The sequence below is a fragment of the Caenorhabditis remanei genome, chromosome IV (genome assembly GCF_010183535.1).
Source record: "Caenorhabditis remanei strain PX506 chromosome IV, whole genome shotgun sequence".
NCBI lineage: Eukaryota > Metazoa > Nematoda > Chromadorea > Rhabditida > Rhabditidae > Caenorhabditis > Caenorhabditis remanei.
In genome coordinates, this window is record NC_071331.1 from 18,612,876 (window position 1) to 18,633,055 (window position 20,180).

General features: G+C 36.8%; 2 protein-coding genes and 1 pseudogene across 3 annotated transcripts; 1 reads left to right on the top strand and 2 right to left on the bottom strand.

Annotated features, from left to right (window-relative positions):
* Positions 1-1,096: 1,096 nt before the first annotated feature.
* GCK72_015141 (uncharacterized protein) lies at positions 1,097-11,497 on the bottom strand (the record flags this gene model as incomplete). Its single annotated transcript, XM_053730657.1, has 35 exons — positions 1,097-1,377; positions 1,434-1,632; positions 4,163-4,375; positions 5,236-5,487; positions 5,779-5,816; positions 5,876-5,923; positions 5,966-6,121; positions 6,171-6,350; positions 6,498-6,611; positions 6,790-6,888; positions 6,932-7,048; positions 7,093-7,173; positions 7,253-7,366; positions 7,441-7,539; positions 7,855-7,965; positions 8,034-8,117; positions 8,190-8,303; positions 8,355-8,459; positions 8,509-8,607; positions 8,653-8,736; positions 8,791-8,895; positions 8,940-9,041; positions 9,090-9,200; positions 9,250-9,342; positions 9,434-9,535; positions 9,580-9,681; positions 9,725-9,832; positions 9,877-9,960; positions 10,005-10,106; positions 10,183-10,284; positions 10,329-10,442; positions 10,486-10,572; positions 10,739-10,819; positions 10,866-10,958; positions 11,011-11,497. The coding sequence occupies 35 exons, from the start codon at positions 11,495-11,497 to the stop codon at positions 1,097-1,099; spliced, it is 4,461 nt and encodes a 1,486-aa protein (XP_053585429.1).
* A 2,826-nt stretch (positions 11,498-14,323) lies between these two features.
* On the bottom strand, positions 14,324-17,325 carry GCK72_015142 (annotated as a pseudogene). Its single transcript has 10 exons — positions 17,253-17,325; positions 16,893-17,147; positions 16,742-16,840; positions 16,600-16,695; positions 16,134-16,223; positions 15,973-16,086; positions 15,841-15,921; positions 14,578-14,676; positions 14,449-14,529; positions 14,324-14,394 (listed from the first exon to the last, which is right to left on the bottom strand). Coding segments are annotated over exons 1-10 (1,059 nt in total).
* Positions 17,326-18,910: 1,585 nt separating this feature from the next.
* GCK72_015143 (uncharacterized protein) lies at positions 18,911-20,105 on the top strand (the record flags this gene model as incomplete). Its single annotated transcript, XM_053730658.1, has 5 exons — positions 18,911-18,937; positions 18,984-19,094; positions 19,432-19,563; positions 19,607-19,821; positions 19,874-20,105. The coding sequence occupies 5 exons, from the start codon at positions 18,911-18,913 to the stop codon at positions 20,103-20,105; spliced, it is 717 nt and encodes a 238-aa protein (XP_053585430.1).
* Positions 20,106-20,180: the final 75 nt, after the last annotated feature.

A 20,180-nucleotide genomic window follows, 5' to 3' on the forward strand; every position in this document is an offset into this window, starting at 1 on the left:
TTCTTTTTTCTTTTTCAATTGACAATTGAGATATTTGATCCATTTGTAGTTTCAAGGCCTTGCAATATGATGATTTTTTCCCAGCTTTTCTAGGTTTGGCGCTGAAATTTTGGAATTCATGATAGATAGATTTTTAAACTTTTAGGTTGTGTTCATTTTATTTATTTTGAATACGCACGCGAGGTACGTGAAAATTAAGAGTTGAGAGTTCAATATGTCCGTGTCCGTTAACCTTTTAAACGTGAGCTTCCTTCATTTACTATATTTCCTCTTCTTATTTCTTGCTTCGAAAAATGTTTCGAAAGTGAGAAACAAAGACCATACGCGATAGATACCAGGTGAAACACATAAGATTGGCGGCCGCATTATTACTCGACTTTGAAACACGAACTTGTACTTCATTTCTCGGAACTTTACCCAGTGTCGATCTTTCGCTTTCTTCATCTTTCTTCTATATAACTTCCTGGTTTTTCTTTGACTCATCATCTTACGTTTCCTAGCAATTTGAAGCTCCTCTTGCACCATCTCCCATTTTTTCTTCTGTGACCTAATACGACGTTTGATCTCCTGCCTTTCTTTCCTAACAGCTCTTCTAGCAGCTCTTCGGTCGGATTCCCATCGCTCTCTGAACTCCGCTGCCAAGATAGCTGCCAGCTCACGGAAACACCTACTTTCTTTTAAATCTTGAACGATATCCATCGAATCCTTGTTACGATTCCTATTCTCTTTTTAACTTGATTCCCTCTTGCCGACCAATCATCGATGAAAAAAATTTGGGAATGGGAGATATGATTTTACTTTAAAAATTACACTGTTGGTAATACTGACAAGTACTTGATTATTGTGACTCATAGGGTCGTTATTTAATATTAAATAACAAAAAGTTTCAGAGTGTGGACAACATTCGTATTACCATTTGTATACTGGAAGTTTGGTGAACACAACCTAAAAGTTTAAAAATCTATCTATCATGAATTCCAAAATTTCAGCGCCAAACCTAGAAAAGCTGGGAAAAAATCATCATATTGCAAGGCCTTGAAACTACAAATGGATCAAATATCTCAATTGTCAATTGAAAAAGAAAAAAGAAAAAGATTTATTGTTGATTTTCAGCTGAAGTTGGCGCAGATGTCGAGGCTGGAGTTGAAGGAGTGGAAGATGCAGTCGGAATAGATGATGTAGATGGTGGTGGAACAATATGAGGTGATAAAACTGGAGATGGAGTTGAAGATGGAGTTGTAGCTGTTGTTGTAGTCTCTTTTGAGACGGTTGTTGTAGTTGCAGATCCTGGTTGCTGGTTAATTGGAGGTCGAACTAAAGGGGAATCCCCAGTTCGAACTCTAGGATCACGTCCTTTTGCACAGCACCACAAACTTCCTAAAGCAAAAATTGTTGTTTCTTATGATTCTTTAATTTGTTATTTGATCGAAAACCTGTTTGCTTGTTATCTTCTTTATCTTCTTTATCTTCTTCTTCTTCCTCAGTGACTGAATCTGGATTCATAACATAATCATCGTCCAGTTCAATGTCATCCTTATCCGAGCCGACACTCCATAGTTCGTTCAATTCGTCACTCCATTTAACATCTTTTAACTCGACATTTTTATATGTAATATCGGCTGGGGGCGGTACCTGTAAATAAGAAAGTGTGATAAATAAACGTTGTAATACAGCCCGATTTTCAAAACAGTATTTTCTATGATAGTATTGAGTACAGCTGTTTTAACAGCCAAAAATATCAGAAATACAGTTGAAAAGACAGGTTTGAAGTCGTATGCGAGATATTAAGACACGTTCTCTGTTACTCTCAACCATCCCACTGACGACTGCACAGAAAAAACTCAGACGAGTCTGTATGAGTTGGCATTAGGCATAGTAAGTACCCAATCTCTCCTGAAAATAATCGGACATATTTTGTTATCCTCCGCCCGCTTCCGTCTGAAAAGCAAATATCATACTGAAAATTTTGAAAATTTTTCAGATAATGAGATTTTAAAAAATCTTTGCAAAAATGGATTACTTGGAGTATTTTAAGACTTTTTTGTGTTGGCGCCACAGATGTGACACGTCATCTTCTGGTAGAAAAATATCATAGAAAGTTCATTTTTGGTTATTGATCTCAACTTTGACAAATATCTTTTCACGGAAACTCTCTTGCAACGAGATCTTTTTAAATTCAGAATCTGCGTAAAATTCTGGTCTAGATGAGTAATGTCTAGTTAAAAAGTAGTGACCACCTATTTTTTTTCTATAAACGAAAGTATGCGTTTTTCTCAATTTTTCCATGAACCCCCACTCATGGATAAAATTGTCAATGCCCCAGATTTGGATATATATTCGTCAGGAAACGTCTATTAGGGGGACTAATTCATTCCCAAAATTTCAGCTGTCTCAGTTATGTTACTCGCTGCAGGCAGCTGATCGAATATTCACGGCTGAAACAGTAAAAAGTGAAACAGTAAATTCTGAAAACGATGGGGATTTAACTGAAAATTTAAAAAGATCTCGTTTCAAATTTTTAGTATGATATTTGGTTTTCAGACTTAAGAAGGCGGAGCCTACCAAAATATGTCTGATTATTCTCACTAGGGATGGTCCTCGATTCGGTCTGGAATTATGGTACGTGATCTATATCATTGGAAAGCTGAGAAAACGCTGATTCCAAATATATATTCTGTTCTTGCCCTCAAGGCCTGGTCAGCAAGAAAAACGGGGTCAAAGTTAGAAAAAATGACAAATTATTGCCTTTTTAACACACGAAAATCGCAAAAAAATTTCAAAAAATTTTTCCCGTGCTAGAAAGGCAATAATTTGCCATTTTTTTTCTAACTTTGACCCCGTTTTTCTCGCTGACCAGGCCTTGAGGGCAAAAACTGAATATATATTTGGAATCAGCGTTTTCTCAGCTTTCCAATGATATAGATCACGTACCATAATTCCAGACCGTGTCCATGACCTTGTGACTCAAAAATTCTTGACGAACTTAAATTGGTTGGTACTTAGGACCTGTGTATAATATTATTTTGAAAAACGGGTGCCCTGGCTGATGCAAGAGGCGCTGCCGCAACACTTTGATCAAGCCATACTAGAAACATACTTGTTGTGTGAACCGTGAGAATGTGTATAACTTTCGATCAAAATCAATTTAACAGAAATGAAATTTTTTTCTAGAAATAATGAAAATATGTGAATTTTGATAAGCCAAATTTAAGAATACTGTGCCAAGGACAGATGAAACAGTGCGTCCAATAATGATAGGACCCCCTAGATTTTGGGGTTCCAGACAGAACCAGTACAGATACAAAAAATCTGTGGTGGCCATTCGATTCAGGGTACAAAGAAACCTCGGGGGACAGATTTCATGATTCCACCTTTTTTCTTAAAAGCGTTCCACCAAAAAGTCATTTTTTCAGCCGTCCAATAATGATAGGACCACCTCAAAAATCGAATTTCAGTTGATTTTCAAGAATTTTTTTTCTCGGAAAACTTTTATAATCGATTGAAACGTACAATTTTTGTTGTTTTTGGATGACTCCATTATAGTTTTGACATTTTCAATCCCAAGCCCAAATGTTTTCCTTCTTCGAATTTTCATCCATCAGAAATATTCAATGTTTAGAACTTCGAGACGTGTATCTCTTATCACAGGTCATGTATCATTCTGAAACTTTCCGGCAAGGTAAATCAAGTAATTCATGATAAAAATGAATAGGGGATTTGCAAAAACATTCATTTTCTGTAAACTTATACTTACGATTCTCAAACCCACTCGGATTTCTGATGGATGAAAATTCGAAGAAGGAAAACATTTGGGCTTGGGATTGAAAATGTCAAAACTATAATGGAGTCATCCAAAAACAACAAAAATTGTACGTTTCAATCGATTTTAAAAGTTTTCCGAGAAAAAAAATTCTTGAAAATCAACTGAAAATTCAATTTTCGAGGTGGTCCTATCATTATTGGACGGCTGAAAAAATGACTTTTTGGTGGTACGCTTTTAAGATAAGTGGTAGAATCATGAAATCTGTCCCCTGAGGTTTCTTTGTACCCTGAATCGAATGGTCACCACAGATTTTTTGTATTTGTACTGGTTCTGCCTGGAACCCCAAAATCTAGGAGGTCCTATCATTATTGGACGCACTGTATGTAACCTTGAACTAACCTCTGGTTCTTTAGGGATGTAGATATGTCCCATCTTCTTAAATTTTGCGTATTCCAAATCCTCTTTATGTTGCTTGTACATCTTTCTGGCGTGTTTTTTCTTCATTTCATTCTTTTGACTTACTGTCTTATAACTCTTAATGAGTTCCTTGACTTCAGGTGAGCGCTCTTCAACGCTTATATTATCCAGCTTTTCCAATTCTTCACGTATACTCTGAAAGTTTTTTTTCTAAAAAAACAATAGGAAATTGAAAACAATAATATATGTAAAATAGGACGCTCTGATTTTCTAATCTTTTCTGGAAAATTGGGAAAACTTGTGGAAAGAGCTAAAAAAAAATAAATAATAGTTGTCCGGAATCCGAAATACCTGAATTCCGGGTTTTGTTGGCATTCCGGTTCCGGTTCCGGATTCCGGAAAATGAAAAGTTTCAATCCGGTTCCGGATTTTGGATTCCGCTTTCTTGAGTTTCCTTTTTCCGGTATCCAGAAGTTGAAATTTTAACACTTTTTTGAGTTTAAAAGACAACTATAGCACTACTTTTTTGGTTTTGATCCTTCAAAGTAGTTCTAAACTTTTTTTATCATTAAAAAATATCGAAAAAATGACTTGGCCTTGCAAATTTATCGAATCATTCCGAATGCCGGATTCCGAAATTCCGGAATTCCGGGGTCTTTCGATATTCCGGTTCCGGATTCCGGATTCCGGAAATCGAAAAATGGCATTCCGTACATATATGCTATATAGCTTTGTTGTTTCGCAGAATTAGGACTTCATTTTTCAAAAATAATGCCTAATCAGATCGCGTAATGTGCTTTGCGTGGTCAGGAAAACGAAAGAATTCCTCAAGAGAATTCAGTAGAAACCATGGCTGACTAAAAGGTCCCGTAACTTCGGAGAGCGTGAATATTTTCGGAAAAAAATTTGGGAATGTACTTCTATTTACCTGAAGAACAGGTCAAGATGGATATTTTTATGAAAAAATGAGTTTGAAAAAAATGTTGCGGTCTCTATGCATAGAAGAGGAAAGTGTCTTGTGAGAAATATGTATAACACATTTTCTAAATGCTTACCTTGCTGAGGACTATTTTCGTTTCCCTGTACTCTCTGATTTCTTTGTTGCATTTATTGAGTTCTATAACTACTTTACCTAGTTTCCGTCTCTTTCTTTTTTGTAGCCATTTGTAGAAGGCGATGAGGCCCAATGCCATTATTATGTCTAGAACTGCAAATGCTATTGTAATTATGAGCCATGTGTCTTGAGTTGTTGTTTTTGCCAAAGCTTCACACAGTGTTTCACAAGACTTGTAATCATCGGGAAGACTCTGTAATATTTTGAAGTTTGTAATTTTGAATTCTACAATAAAAAAGATTTCGAAGCAATCTGAGATCTGAATTCTGCCAGAATCAGTAACCGTTTAGTACTAGAGCTCATACGAATCAACTAATCAAAACATGGTCTTGTGAGCAGCAAACGATATGGTCAGTACTATTTTACTGAAGATGCCACTTTCTTTTTTGCCAACTTATTTAATTTCTAATTGAAAAACTAAAACTTAACTAATTGGACTTTCTATTTGTTTGAAAGATAAAGACTTGCTCAACTTTATTCTCACCTGACAAGAAGAATCTTTGAGTGCAAGAGAGGAACCAACTGAAAATTAGTTTTTATTGGCTACTAGCTGTATGATCGAATTCTGAAAAGAACCGAACCTTTACACTTTGAATTTTTCGAATCAGTTGAGCAGTTCGGTAACCATTCTGGAATATACTTGTACCTTCTTTACTCTTAGAATAACTTACTTTTCACTGCAACTTCCACCTTCGCTTTCGAATATTTGCATGGAGTTTTACAATACTTTTCCATTTCTTTAGCAAATTCATTGATCACTTTTTGTTTCTCAGTAGCAACACAGGATGTGTCTTCACAACTAACGAGTTTTGATGCGACTTTAGCGACTGAAGAGCAAGAGTAACAGATATATAGATCTGAGTTCTTCATTCTAACCTTTTCCTATTTCTGCTGAAGTTTTTGTGGCAACATCTGTGCATTCTTGCTTCTTTGCAATAGCACAACCGTTTATCCACAAGCTGAGTCGTTGACCGTTTACAATGTCAATACATTGGTTGAAATCACTTTCATTCGTCTTTGAACCACATTGAAAGAAGAGATCGATTGGAGTGTATCCTGAAAATTGGCAGCATTCTTCAATAGGACATACCTTTTTTCTAAAGTGGTCTGATGACCCAATCATCCGACAGTTTTTATGATGCATTTTGACCAAGCTCATAGTAAGAATTGTAGTCTTCATTCTCATCACTTCTTTTCACGAACCTTCCGACAGAACTGTCGACCTTTTCAACCTGTCTTCCATGCATTGTAAATAATCTTCTTGATTCTTATTAGCATTGTCTCGACAAAAATTGGCAAGGAGAGAATCCATTGTTTCTAAAAAAGTAATAATTGTCACATTTTAACTGAAAAGAAAGAAGTATGGTGACTTTGGAAATATGTATGCTTGGTTATTTTTCCACGATTTCGTATTAACTGTGATGTAATTTGAAGATTAGTCAGAACATCCGCTAGAGAGAATTGCGGTGGTCTATTATATTTTCTGGAGACATACTTTTGAACTCTAATTCAATTTCTTCCACTCCTCGTTTCCAAGCATCATCATTGAACTTCCGACCCAGAGCGTAGTCCGCGAACTTGTCCGAAATGGCATCTGCAATCGAGGATTACGATGAAGCAATACATTTCAATGAAACCTTTGGCAGTTTTTGAAGGAGACGGATCACCGCTTTTCGATGTTTTCAGACAATTTATAATATCGTCAAGGGACTTCGTGCCTTTGCACGACTCTGCTTGATTTTTGATAGTTTCGCCTGGAAAATGGACATCGATAGTGAATACATAGACTAAGTCTTACCAATTTTTATATCTCCGTATTTACTAATCGACAAGGTGGAGAGTGGAATTTCATTGTGAAGACTAATAGGAAGAGTGTCCACTGAAAACAGATCAATCAATGTTTGTATCTATTTTTAACAATATAATCCTCCGACATTGAAGACCCATTCTCAACGAACCTTGAGAAAGCGTCCCAGCCTGACTATCTCCTTGTGATACGCAACTCTCATAGGCATCTTGATTCGAATGCTCATTAGCACCACAGTGATTGAGAATGAGAGACTCAATTGTTTCTGCAAATTGTGACAGTTAATATAACTAGATGGAATAGGCACCAAAACGAGTACACATCTTTCTTTGAACGTACTTGTGAGTTTGTTTATCACTTCAAACTTTCCAGAATCGCGGCAATCTCGTATGTTTTGTTTCTGCCCACACGCGTCAGCCACTTCCTTCGTAATGCTTTCTGAAAGTTGTGTGAATGACAGTCTTATAAAGTTAATTCGCGTAAGCCTTAGATTTTAATTATTGTAATTGTATAGTTTTTGGACTCTATAGAGCGACGAGGACAAAAAATCTTTTCAGCCTGCAGTCAATTGAAGAGAGGAATCGCTTTCTTGATTCATACCTTCCGGGAAAGGACCCATACAAAAAATAGTCAGCTACAAGAAAAAGGTTTTGGTCTGAATTATATACCCTCCTAAGGATGGACATATGAAATAAACTGTGTCTCAGTAAGTAACACACTCTAAAAGTTGTTGATATCCTCATAGTACTACACCTTTAGTCTTTGCCAATGGTGATGTATCATCGACTCCTTGCAAGCAATCCAACAAATCATCAATCGTTTTCTTTCCCTTACACGAATCCATATTTTTTTGAAGAGTCTCTCCTGAATTTAGAATTAATTTATTGAAATTCTGAAAGTTTGTTGAAGACGTTGCAATGTCTTTTTCTTACCAATTCTGATCCGACCATACTCTTCTACAGTCTCAAACTTTGTAATATCGATCACTGCTAGTACGGTTGCGGGAATGTTGGGAACTGAATAAAACAAAAATCTCTCATTAGTACTAACCAAAACTACTGGATTCAACATGATTCAAATAAACTTACTGCTCGAAAGAGTATCCAAATTAGCTCCTTCGAGATCCAAACAATCAATGTACTCTGTATTTGATTTTTCGAACTTTTTACGACAAAAGTTGGTTAGTATGGCATCAATCGCCCCTATAGTTTAACAAAATCTGAACAGTTTTCATGAATGAACTTCAAAGTTACCCTCCAGTTTGCTTTCCGTATCAGTTTGCCCATTTGTTCGGCACTCTGTCACCTTAGTTTTATCAGCTTTTCCACAATGTTCTGCTAATAGCTTTCCAATTTTATCTGAAATTTTCAATCCAATAATAGTTTTACACTTCCAGATGAGACCAACCTTTAGCTTCCGTCAATGGATTTCCTTCCAAACATGTCAAATAATCAGCCAATGTTTGTTGATCTTTACATGAATCAGCTTCCTGTTCCAGAATCTCACCTATAAAATTGACAATAATAATTGTCTGCACATAGTTATTCTTACCAATCTTGAAACTCCCATATCCATCGGTTCTACTAAAAGTCGAAAGAGAAATCTTATCAAGAATTTTGAAAGGGAACGGAAAACCTGAAACGGTTGAATGAAGTGAAGTCATTTAATGACTCCTCATTATTCACGAACCTGCGAGAATAGTGCCTGCATCTCTTTTTTTACACTTGTTGTATACTTTTTGGTATCCTGGTTTACTGTCTTCACAAAACTTTAAAATGAGTGAGTCTACAGCTCCTGAAAAAAATTCTGGATTTTTCTTCTACCTTCACAAAACGAACTTTCAAGCAAACCACTGACGATCGATTCTCCCTTCTTCCTGCATATTCTCTCACTACTAGATACTTTTCCACAATGAGTTGTCAATTGCTTCCAAATCTCATCTGAGAACAAGTCAAGCTGACTCTTGATTCCTCATAATTATCAATTACCTGTAGCCGTTTTCAATGGAGAAGTTTTAGAAGTGGTCAAGCAGGACGAAAATTCGTCGATGTTCGTATACTTTCCCTCACAACTTTTGAGTTTCTGTTCAACCTGTTTTCCTAAAAAAAATTGATTTGTCAGAAAAAATAGATGAAAATTTTTTCTGACCAACTGAAATTCCACCATATTCGGGACCCGAAACCAATCCAGTAGGAGCCTCTCGTTTATCAAATTTGATGATGGGTGCGGGAAGAATAAGGTCTGAGAATAAAGATACGTCTTATTACAAGAGGATAATCATTAAAAATAAACAATAATCCAATAATCAAATACAGCATATAGATCAACTAACTTATCGTAATTTTGTTTCCTTTCTCCGCTAAGCAAGATTGATAGTCAGTTTCTTTATGAGACTTCTCACCGCAATGGTTACTAAGAAGAGCTCCAATGGACTCTGAAATGTATTAAAACTTTAAAATTACCCAGTCAGAACCTAACTTTTCATAATAACTTTAGCATCTTTTTCCAATTTGTCTCTACAGGAATCCTCATCAGGTATTATTCTTCCGCAATTCTCAGCCAGTTGGTTGGCAATATTCACTGCAAGAAATATGATGACAGTGATTTGGACAACAGAGAAAACCTTTAGATTTCGATTTTTCAGATTTCATAAGTCCTTCCAAACAACCGACAAACTCTTGTATACTTTTCTTGTCCTTACACGAATTGGCTTCTTTTTCCAGTTCCGCGCCTAGAGAATGTTCTATGCATATTTTCCTGACAGAAACTTCATACCGATTTCAATGGAGCCGCGTTCATTCGTAATTTTTAGATCTGCTAGTTTTATTTGAGGAGCAGGTTTGAAAGGAAGAACGAAATCTGAAAGATGTTTGGTGTTGATACTATTCTGATATCCAGCAAACCTTTAACGTATTCTTTCGGTTTTTTCGATATCATTTTTTTGCATTCTTGTTCGTTTTGAACTTTTTCATGGCAGAATATGTTCAGAACAGCTTTAATAGCACCTGCAAACACATCTCATAAAATTTGAACAAAATGTTACTCGGTTTAATCATCATGAGATCGACTTCTGATACTCACCTTCCAGCTTGATTTTCGCATAACCCACAACGTTTCTTCTACATTTCTTTTCTTCGGCGACATCTTGTGCGCAATGATCTTCTAGTTGTTTCATAATTTTCTCTGGAAAATATCAATGAAACTCTGAATTATGACAGAATAATCACCTTTAGCAGTTTTGAGAGGAGAACTTCCTTGACTTCCTTCCAAACATTCTAAGAACTTCTGGCTGTCTGTGTTATCTTCATAGCACTTATCGAAGTTCTTTCCAATTATCAAACCTTAAGATCAACCAATATTGAGAGATAAATTATTCGAGCCTACCTATTTTTATCTTTCCATATTCCTCCGCCACTACTTTCGCAAAAGAATTGGTGATAGGTATTGATAATGGAATGTAGTCAAGAGCTTCTGAAAGTTTTCTCTTAAAATCAGTTCAAGAAATTCAGGAACAGGTTTTAACCATTTTCACATCAACTGCAGTATTAAAAAATAACAATCGATTAACGTGAGCAAGTTTCAATACATTGTCTACATAGTGGTTAATATCAGAACCAAGAAGAACTTGAAAACGAACCTTTGAAAATCTTATTTTTGCAGTTTTGAAACTCTGCTCCACCACACTTCTTCGCAGCTTTCAATTGTTTATCAATTTCTTCTGTAAATAATAAATAATCAGATGTTACTCAGACTGAAGTGCAAACGTTGTGTTTCAATTCCAGCTTTTACGATGCAAGCATCAATGTTGTTTTTTTGATGACCTTGACATTCCTGGAATTTATCGACGAGCATCTCCACTGAATTGTTTAAATTTCATTTCAGTGCTCTTTTTTTATTCTTAAATCTTACCTGCCACATCTCTCAAAGATGCTTCATCCGCCGCATTCAAATTAGCACCGTTAGAAAGTTTCCTCATCAATTTCCTATTGTCTTTTCTTTTCTTCCCTGTGAAATCATGAGTGACTTTTCTAGATAGTCTACCCTCGTTCTCCGTCTTCCTTTTTATTTGCATGGACTCGAGTGTGAAAAAACTATGAACTTTCTGTAGCCGTTGATAACTTGCATGATTTGGTTTCTCAGTTTTAGTCTCAATCGTTTCACCCGTTTCACTCTTATCATGTTCTTCAGTATTTTCTGAAGTATGACCGTACTCTTTCGATTTTGAATTCACGGTGTGGAGCCCAGGAAATGTTTGATTCTCATCTTCTCCTATCTTCCCCGGCATATTCTCTCTAACATCGGACATAAGCATCGACTTCTTTTCATGTCTAATTGGAGCAGTATGAATACCATTCGCTACCAGTAAAAGTAGGAACAACGCTGGTAGCGTCTTCATCGTGAACGAAGCTGAAAGTGATATATTAGGTATGAAAAAACTTCTGTGTTTCTCTAAACCTCTGAAATTACTCTGTGATTTAGTTTCAGGCAATCTAAAAAGCGAAAGCAACCAAACAACTGGATATATCGTAGGAATATATCAGAAAATGAAATGAATGGAACCAGAAGGAAGAAGCAGATATTATTCAAAATCGAAGAAACTCATAAATTTTTAAGAATTCCACAAGTATTAGAAAAGAACTACACGTGTGAGTATAATTTCACGTTGCTATATACAAAATTCATCAGAAGAAAGAACATCAATTTGAAATGATGGCGAAGAAACAAACCTCTTTAGCTGACAGCTTCTTTGAAGGCAGAAAACCGGAACTTTTTCGGGACACAACAGAAAACTTATATTTCAAGATTGAAATATCACTCTGTTGTAGTTAAACAACAGTTCTAATAGTAAGATGGATTACGTACAACATGAACTGAAGTTAATGTAGAGCAGTTCAGTTTGGTGTTGAGAGGCTATTGGGGTGCCGATAACCAAGGAGATACTCTTTTGTTTATTTGAATAGAAGATTCCTTGAAATTTCCGCATTGAACACTGTCTACCGTAACCACACAGTAACCTTCTTTATAGTTGAGTATGATTCTGACGCTTCAAATTTATTATCCCCTATTTTTGAACTCAAACCCTTCAGTTCGAATATTATTTCAGTTTTGCGTTACTGTAATTATAGAAATCTGGTCTCTGGACGGTATACTCCTGAAGTGATAATTGTCAAAATAGATCTTCCAATTAGAGCAGCTTACGGAGCTACAGTGCAGACAGTTTAATTTTCCTCTAGAAAATTATAAGAAGACAGTGTAAAGACGTTGGTTTTCCCCATAAACTTTTCCCTATAAACGCAGCTACTTACTAGAAAAAATGATTCGTGGGGTTGGGGGAATTACAGTTGAACTGAACTGAGAATTAAACAACAAAAGGTGAAAATCAACTGATCATTTTATATCAAGAAACAATATATTTCTTTTTCAGAAAAAAAAGCATTTTACACATTTTTCGTTGAGAGGAAGTCGAAGAACATAGAAACAATAAAAAATGAGCACTATTTCAAAATGCCAAAAAAAGTAATACCAGTAAAATCTGCCGTAATTTTTTACACGATTTTGGTTGTAATCCTTAGCTGTCATTATAAGGAGGCAATATGAAAAAGTAAAAAATAACGAAAGAGTGACAGAGACCAGTGTGCGTTTTATGAGAGAAATCATGGAGGAAAAACAACGGGGATGAAAGAAAGAATCAGTGGGACAGGTGAATTATGATATTTGCGGCATCCAAGACGAGAACGGCATCGAAGTTGTCGTTGTCGTTGATGGTGTCTGTTGCTGTTGCTGTTCTCTTGGCCTAATATCAAAGCATTAGTAGCGTTGTATACTTATTAGCCAACCTGTATATCGGAAATAGGAAAAAGAGTCTCATCCTGTCAGAAAAATACGTTGGTCACTTGACTCCTAGTACCTATTTTAAATCTATGACTATTGACATGAATTTGTAATGAATACACTTTCTGAATCTATCATTATTGCATGCTTTTTTGTACCCAAAAGTTATAATCTACAATATAACAATTTCGAAATTCAACTAACGTTTCGAAAGAGTTTCCAGCTCGCTCCCGTCGAAATTTAGACAGTTAGTGTATTCTTTCTCTGACTTTTGAAAAACTTCACGACAAAAGTTGGTCAGAATGGCATCCAAGGCGTCTGAAATATATCAAAAGTTATTTCGAAACAGCTAAATAACACTTTCTTTTCAGCTTAGTTTCCACTTCATTCTGACTAGATTTTCGACAGCCAACTACATTTTCCCTCCCGACCTTTCCACAATTATCTGCGAGCTGTTTCGCCATTTCAGCTGAAAGATATATTTAAATCATGAATGCATTCATTCTATTCAATTTACTTTTAGCAGACTTGTCAAAAATCGGGCCGGCCCGGGCCGAGATTTTTCTTGAGTTTGGCCCGGCGGGCCGGGCCGGGCCAAAATTTTTCCTGATTTCAAAAAATGGGAACCCGTTTTTATCGAATTTAATTTGAAATTTTTCGAAAAAATAGAGTAAAAATGCTTAAATTATCATACATATTCACATTTTTCCTAAAATTTCAAAAAATTTCCAAAAAAAAAATCAAAAACTCAACATGTTTCAAAAGAGCCTGACCGGGCCGAGATTTTTCCTGAATTCGGCCCGCCGGGCCGGGCCGGGCCGGGCCAAAATTTTTCCTAATTTCGGCCCGGCCCGGCCCGTGACAAGTCTGACTTTTAGATGTTTCCAGGTTTTCCTTTCAAACAATTGAAGAATTCGTCCCGAGTTTTGAAGCTTATACACGACACCGTCTCTTTCTTCAATATCTCGCCTGAAGAATGATCATACTTTCGATCAGGAAACCCTCTTCTTACCAATTTTGATTTCTCCGTTTTGATCCTTTCGGGAAAAATTGGAAAGATCCATTTCATCTAGCAGTTTGAATGGAAGTGAAAACCCTTCAAAATATTTTCATGAATACTGAAACTTTGATAAGATTTACCTTCGGAAATTGTGTTCGATAAAGGATCATTAATGCAGATGACATAATCTAATTGAAATTCTGGGCCACTTTCTTGACAGAACTTCAAAAAAAGTGAACTAATTGTTTCTGAATAAATATATATTTTGTATTAGTTTCAAGTATAACTTTCAAGTAATAATGTACCTTTGATTTTCTTCTTGACATCTACTTCTCCATCTCTCCTACATTCTCGCTCGTCTGATGGAACTTTAGCGCAGTCAGCGTTTTCTCAGCTATTGATATATTTATCAATATTCGTTTCCTTTTTACATTTATCTGATTCCTTATCAAGCTGTGTGCCTGAAAATATGAACTTTGCAAAAATATTCATAAAATATGATAAAATTTACACACCCAATTCAATGCTGCCGTGTTCTGGTTTTGTTGTAAACGTGTTGAGAGAGATGGAATTTGGCTTAGAGAGCAAATCGAAGTCTGTAAATTAAAACTGTTTGGACACGATGAAAAATGAGATTGTCCAACCTTCGATAACCTCACTTGTCGTTGTTGTCATCTTAGTTTGGCATTCTGCATCTCTGTCTTTTTCATCGCAGAAGATGTCCGAGATTGCATTGATAGCAGCTGAAAAATGAGGAAAATGATCAGGAGTATACCCAAAGAGAACAAACTCAGAGAATTTTGGGCGCGAGGTTGGGACCTATTTGGTAGCTATCTGGGAGTTTGCCACGTGAAATGGGAGATAGCCATGTCAAACGGGAGTTAGCCGTGTGAAACGGGAGTTAGCCGCAAAGAATGGGAGTTAGCCATATCGGCAGCTGTTCGGGGCATACATGGCGTTTAGGCAACGAGCGAACAGTGGATGCCGCCTGCGGGGCTCAGTCGGCGCGGATCCGGGGTTTTTGAAGGGACCTAGTCGGCACCTATGTGGCGTGCAGACGGGGCGTAGTCGGGACCTAAACGGGGTGCGCAAAGGAAAGTGCTGACCCGTTTTTCAAACCTGATTGCAAATATTGATTTCATTTTTTTTAAAACGATTTTTACATGTTTTAAATAGATTTTGCAAACGATTTTTGATGATATTCCTGTTCCAACGTGATTTCATTTTTCAGATCGAAGAATGAACGTTCCAAGGAGAAGCAGTGATCGAATAAGTAATTGAAATTTAGTCTTTTTAATACCAAAAATCGGTTTAAGAATTGGAGCAAGCGGATCTACTTATATCCCACCGTCAATGGGACAACAGCACGGAGTTTTCAAGTTAGAATCAGTACGTTTCTAAACTATCAACCTAGAAATAAGATTATTTTTAGCACGCACCGAAACGTCGGAGAAATGATGGAGAAGACGATTAGCAACACTCTGCCGATCCCACCCTCAACCATGTCATCACTCTCACATGTCATCTATGTTCCAATTGTTATTTCACTTTTAATTGTTAGCTCACTTTCATATCTTCTAAACTTTATTGTTCCACTCTTTTCGTATTTTTTAACCATTTTAATCAATAAATGTACCCGTGTTGGCGAAAAATGAATACACATTTGGGGTCTATTCGGGGCACTTACGGGGCGCTTATGGCAAAAACTGGGGGAGGCGTGGGCGCCGGGCTGCCGGCAGTTAGCCGCGGAAAACGGGAGTTAGCCGACGAAAACGGGAGTTAGCCGCCCGATTCGGGGTCGGTCCCAAAAGCTTTCGGGACCGACCCCGAATCGGGCGGCTAACTCCCGTTTTCGTCGGCTAACTCCCCGGAAATTACGTGAGAACTTTCTGCTAAACCCTTGATACTTCCAACTGCATCTTTTCTACATCCCGCTTCTTTTATCGCATCGAGAGTACAAAAATCCCCAACTTGCTTTGCGATTTCGTCTGAATGTTACAGATTGGAGTGCTTACAGAATCCAGTCATCAAAAACAAACCGTAAGCAACAATCAACGGAGATTTCTCACCGCCAGCTTTTAAACATTTCAAAAACTTATCGGATTTGTCGTTTTTGTCGTAGCAGTTATCAAAGTTCTTTGCTAGAATAAGTCCTGAAAATTATTAGTTTTTTTGGTAGAAACTATAGAAAGTTGCTAACCAATCCTCAATTTTCCATATTTGGATGATGTGACTACGACATAATATGAATCATCAATAGGAATTGAAAGTGGAATAACATCGACAGCCTCTGAAATAATTAGCATTAGATGATCTTCCCGAGTTTCTGTTGCATAAATGTGTGTTCTTGTTCATCTTTTTAGATCTGTACCAATATATTCCACAAACTTTTAAATATCCTATTGTAAAATACGTGCTTGCGCCTGCTCCGTATTCTATATTTCAGTCTGTTTTAGTTACATTCGTTGTAGATTGCAATCTTTATTGACCGGTATAGGAAAGAGAGTGACTTGTGGTCACCATCTTCCACCAGTGAGTGTATATCTAATGCCGAATGTAAAGGAGAGATGGGTGTGTCTGCCCGAGGTTGTTTACACTCCCGCGGGGCAGATGATAATAAATCTTCTTAATCGAGAGATAGAACCCGAGGAAAAGAGAGAAGAGACAGGTCAGAAATTGGCCTGTGACACTATCCTTGCATTTTCCCAGCTCAGCTCCTCCTCCACACTTCTTTCCACCTTTGAGTTTAGTTCCAATATTATCTGAAATTTCAAATAAGTTGGTTGCTACTTCAATAAGGATGCAAACCTTTCTCGGTTTTTTGTGCCTTATCAATGCATTTTTCTATATCTTGTTTGGGTTTCTGTGATGTTTGGCAGTGCTCGAAACTTTTGAGAAGATTGGTAACTGAAAAAAAGAATACTCGTATAAACATCAATTAGAAATCAATTAATCTCACCGGTTTGATCTACGAGTGTGCGCTCGTCTTCATCAGTCAGATCAGATCCGGAAGATAACTTTCTCACCAATTTTCTTTTCGGTTGGATTCTGTGCTCCATCTTCGTCAGATTCAACTTTCCATGCTCAGGGCCTCCAGAAGATTCTGTTGAGTTTCGAAGTTCTCGAGCATATCTCCCTGAATCCGCATGAACAACACTGTATACACTGACCAAGAACAGTAAGAGTATTAGTGTTTGGTGCATTTCGAGTAGAGCTGAACAATAAAAATCTATTTAGGGAGACTTCTGTATGACTCAGAAAATTTATGCGAGGCAGATTTTTACTCAAAACTCGAAAGAAAAACTTACTTTGAAAGTACTCGTAGCTTGTGCAGCCTGTATTGACGAGAATACATCATCATGACATTGAGAATTCGCCAAACACAGTGACATGCAAATATGAAAGTTCACGGTCATCTTTTTAAATGAAACTACTGAGTTTTCCTTTCAGCGGTCGAAAAATCTATGAATTTTGAACTAATAGTAACTTTGAACGTAATCAGCGTTTTCTCAGCTTTCCAATGATACAGGTCACGTCCCATAACTCCATGGTCACCTGGAGACCTTCCCTAGTGAAAGAAGAGCATTTATCTTCCTCTTGCTTATTCCAAAACTGGTTTACTCGGTTTAGGTTCTCTCCACCCCCGACACCAGTTTTCCATTGCTGGCTCACCCATTCTGGATTCCAACTCAGTTCACAATCTCGTCATTATTTTTGAACCTGATCTCAAGTTTCGCGCTCACATTAGAAAGTCTGTATCGTCTTCGCTCTTCCCAATCCTCAAATCCTTCAAGTCCAATAATCCTGCCTTTTACTCATTCCTATTCAAAACTTATGTTCTCCATACTTTTGAAGATACATATGTTATCTCTTGTCCCCTCATCTAGAATACTTGAATCCACTCTAAGAATTTACTCTGGTAAAACTCTCAAACGATGTAATATCCCTTTCTCTTCTTATTCGCATCGTCTAGAACTCCTCTCAATCTACTCTGTAAGACACTGTAGACTCAAAGCTCAATTAGTCTTTGTTTATAAATTCATTGCTGGCGTATCCCATTTTCCCAACCTCCGTTCCTTTTTCAGATTGTTTCGAAGTTCATCTAGAAGACCCATGACTCTCATTTATCTCTCCCCCTGGGAAATTCGCTTATTCCAAACCTGGAGTTGGCGAGTTCATAATTGATGTGTGGAACTGTGTTGATGATCCGATAAAACGTTTTACATACAAAGAAGTTTCACATTAAAAAATCCCCGATAGAAAAAAAACCGGTGGTAAAACACCAAAAAACATGAAATTGTTCAAAAACTGGAAGGAGAAACTATCACATGAGAGTAGAGCACAATTGTGTTTTGTCGTTGAGATCACCGATATTCAGACAGGAAAATTAGAAAAACGGGTAGACATGCTGGTAACAAACAAACCAGAAAGGAATGAAAGGCACCGAGGAAGTTAGAACGAAGAATTGAAGACACTAGCGAAGAAATTAAACCCAGAAAAAAATAAAATTAATATATGAGTAAGCGAATTATGCACGAGATGATGAAGATGCTCCGACTGGTTCGAGTCCCATCTGCTCTAGCTCGAAATCCAGATCCATATGAGCTCCGATCTATCTGAAAGTTATCAAAGTTATAGTAATTTGGGAACTGAAGCTAACCCCGCAGTTCAGATAAAAATTCAGTCTGTCCTGTTTTTCTAAAGTCCTCTTCTTCCGAATTTCCCCCACACAGGATTCAGCTACTTTCACGTGAACTTTTTCTGAAATGAAATAAAGTAAACATATTGCTGAAAGTACAAAAAACTTTTTTTTTCTCTGAAAAGTAATTTTTTTATAAAACCACCAGATTCTATTTATTGTAGACTAAACACCATCGTCCTTTGAATACTCTAAAAATGATCAGTTTGTTTTATCATATTTGTAGGCCGATATCCACACAGCTCCTCGATTTCTGAAACTCGAAAAATAGCTGAGAAATGCCACATATCGAGATTTTCAGAGAGGTTTGCTTTTTATCATTTTATCCTAGCAACAATCCAGTTATTCCAGCCAGTCTACCGTACCTATAGGTCTTCTGAATGCAGTTGGGCTGCATTTTATATCAAATCGATCAATATATTCCGATATTTTCTACCCATTCTCATCATCTTTCTGACGGATGTAAGTTTTAAATTTTGGTATTCATTTTTCTGTTTCAATAATAAATTTTGACAGGGTCTCTGGAAAAAGACGAATACATTTCGAGAAGTTCCTGATGTATCTGTCACTGGGGACTTTATAGTTTATGCTTTCGGTAGGTCAAATCTCTTTGTTTTCTCGTCTGAAATTGATACTCTTCAGGACATGACAGATCGATAATCTCTTCTTCGTACTCTGTATTGAATTCAGCTGCTTCTCCCGATCAGTTATCCACTTCTCAGATTTTGCATCATTTCTCAGATTCAAATTCAGAAAATGTAAGATTCGGAGTGAAAACTGTAGAAAGTCATTGTTTCAGACTGCTCTCTACCAGAAACCGAATCGAAATCTGAATATTCAATTCCAAATGAGCACTCAAAATCTATCAATTAATACAGTAATCTATGCATTCTCTCTGAAAATGAAACTGGATTATCATTCGATTATTGATGTGAGTTCTCTCCTGGAAATAAGACAAAATTATTAATTTTCAGTCAGAACTATTCCTCACGGACACTATCCAACTTCCTTCATTTCCAACATCTCAAATTCAAACAACCGCCCGTCTTACTGTAGATCAATCGGTTCCGTTTCAATCAAGAGAGAAATTCAGAATAATTGATAGAAGACGTCAAGATGTGGAGCACTATCAGATCCATTCTGTATTGAGAAGAATCAGTGAGTCACCGATTTCGTGGAAAATGGAAAGGTGCGTATATAATCAAAAGAGCACGACTTCTGTATTCAATAATTATTTTCAGAAAATCAAGTATTCTACTGTCTGCCCCCTCTCCACCACCCACACTATCTCTCTCCATCTTTTTGTCAATTTCTGAAATGGAATTCACGTATCGAACTGGTTTCTGGGAACTCATGAAATGGTTCTGGATTCAATACTTTGCTGTATTCTATATTATTGACTACTTATTCACATCAATCACATCATTTTTATTCCGAAATCATGTATTTTATGTCAATGATGTTGTTCGATAAACCTATTACACTTTATCGAGTTGCTTCACAGAAAAAGATAGGATCAGAGTTCTGGAAAAATTCATAGAGGAAAAA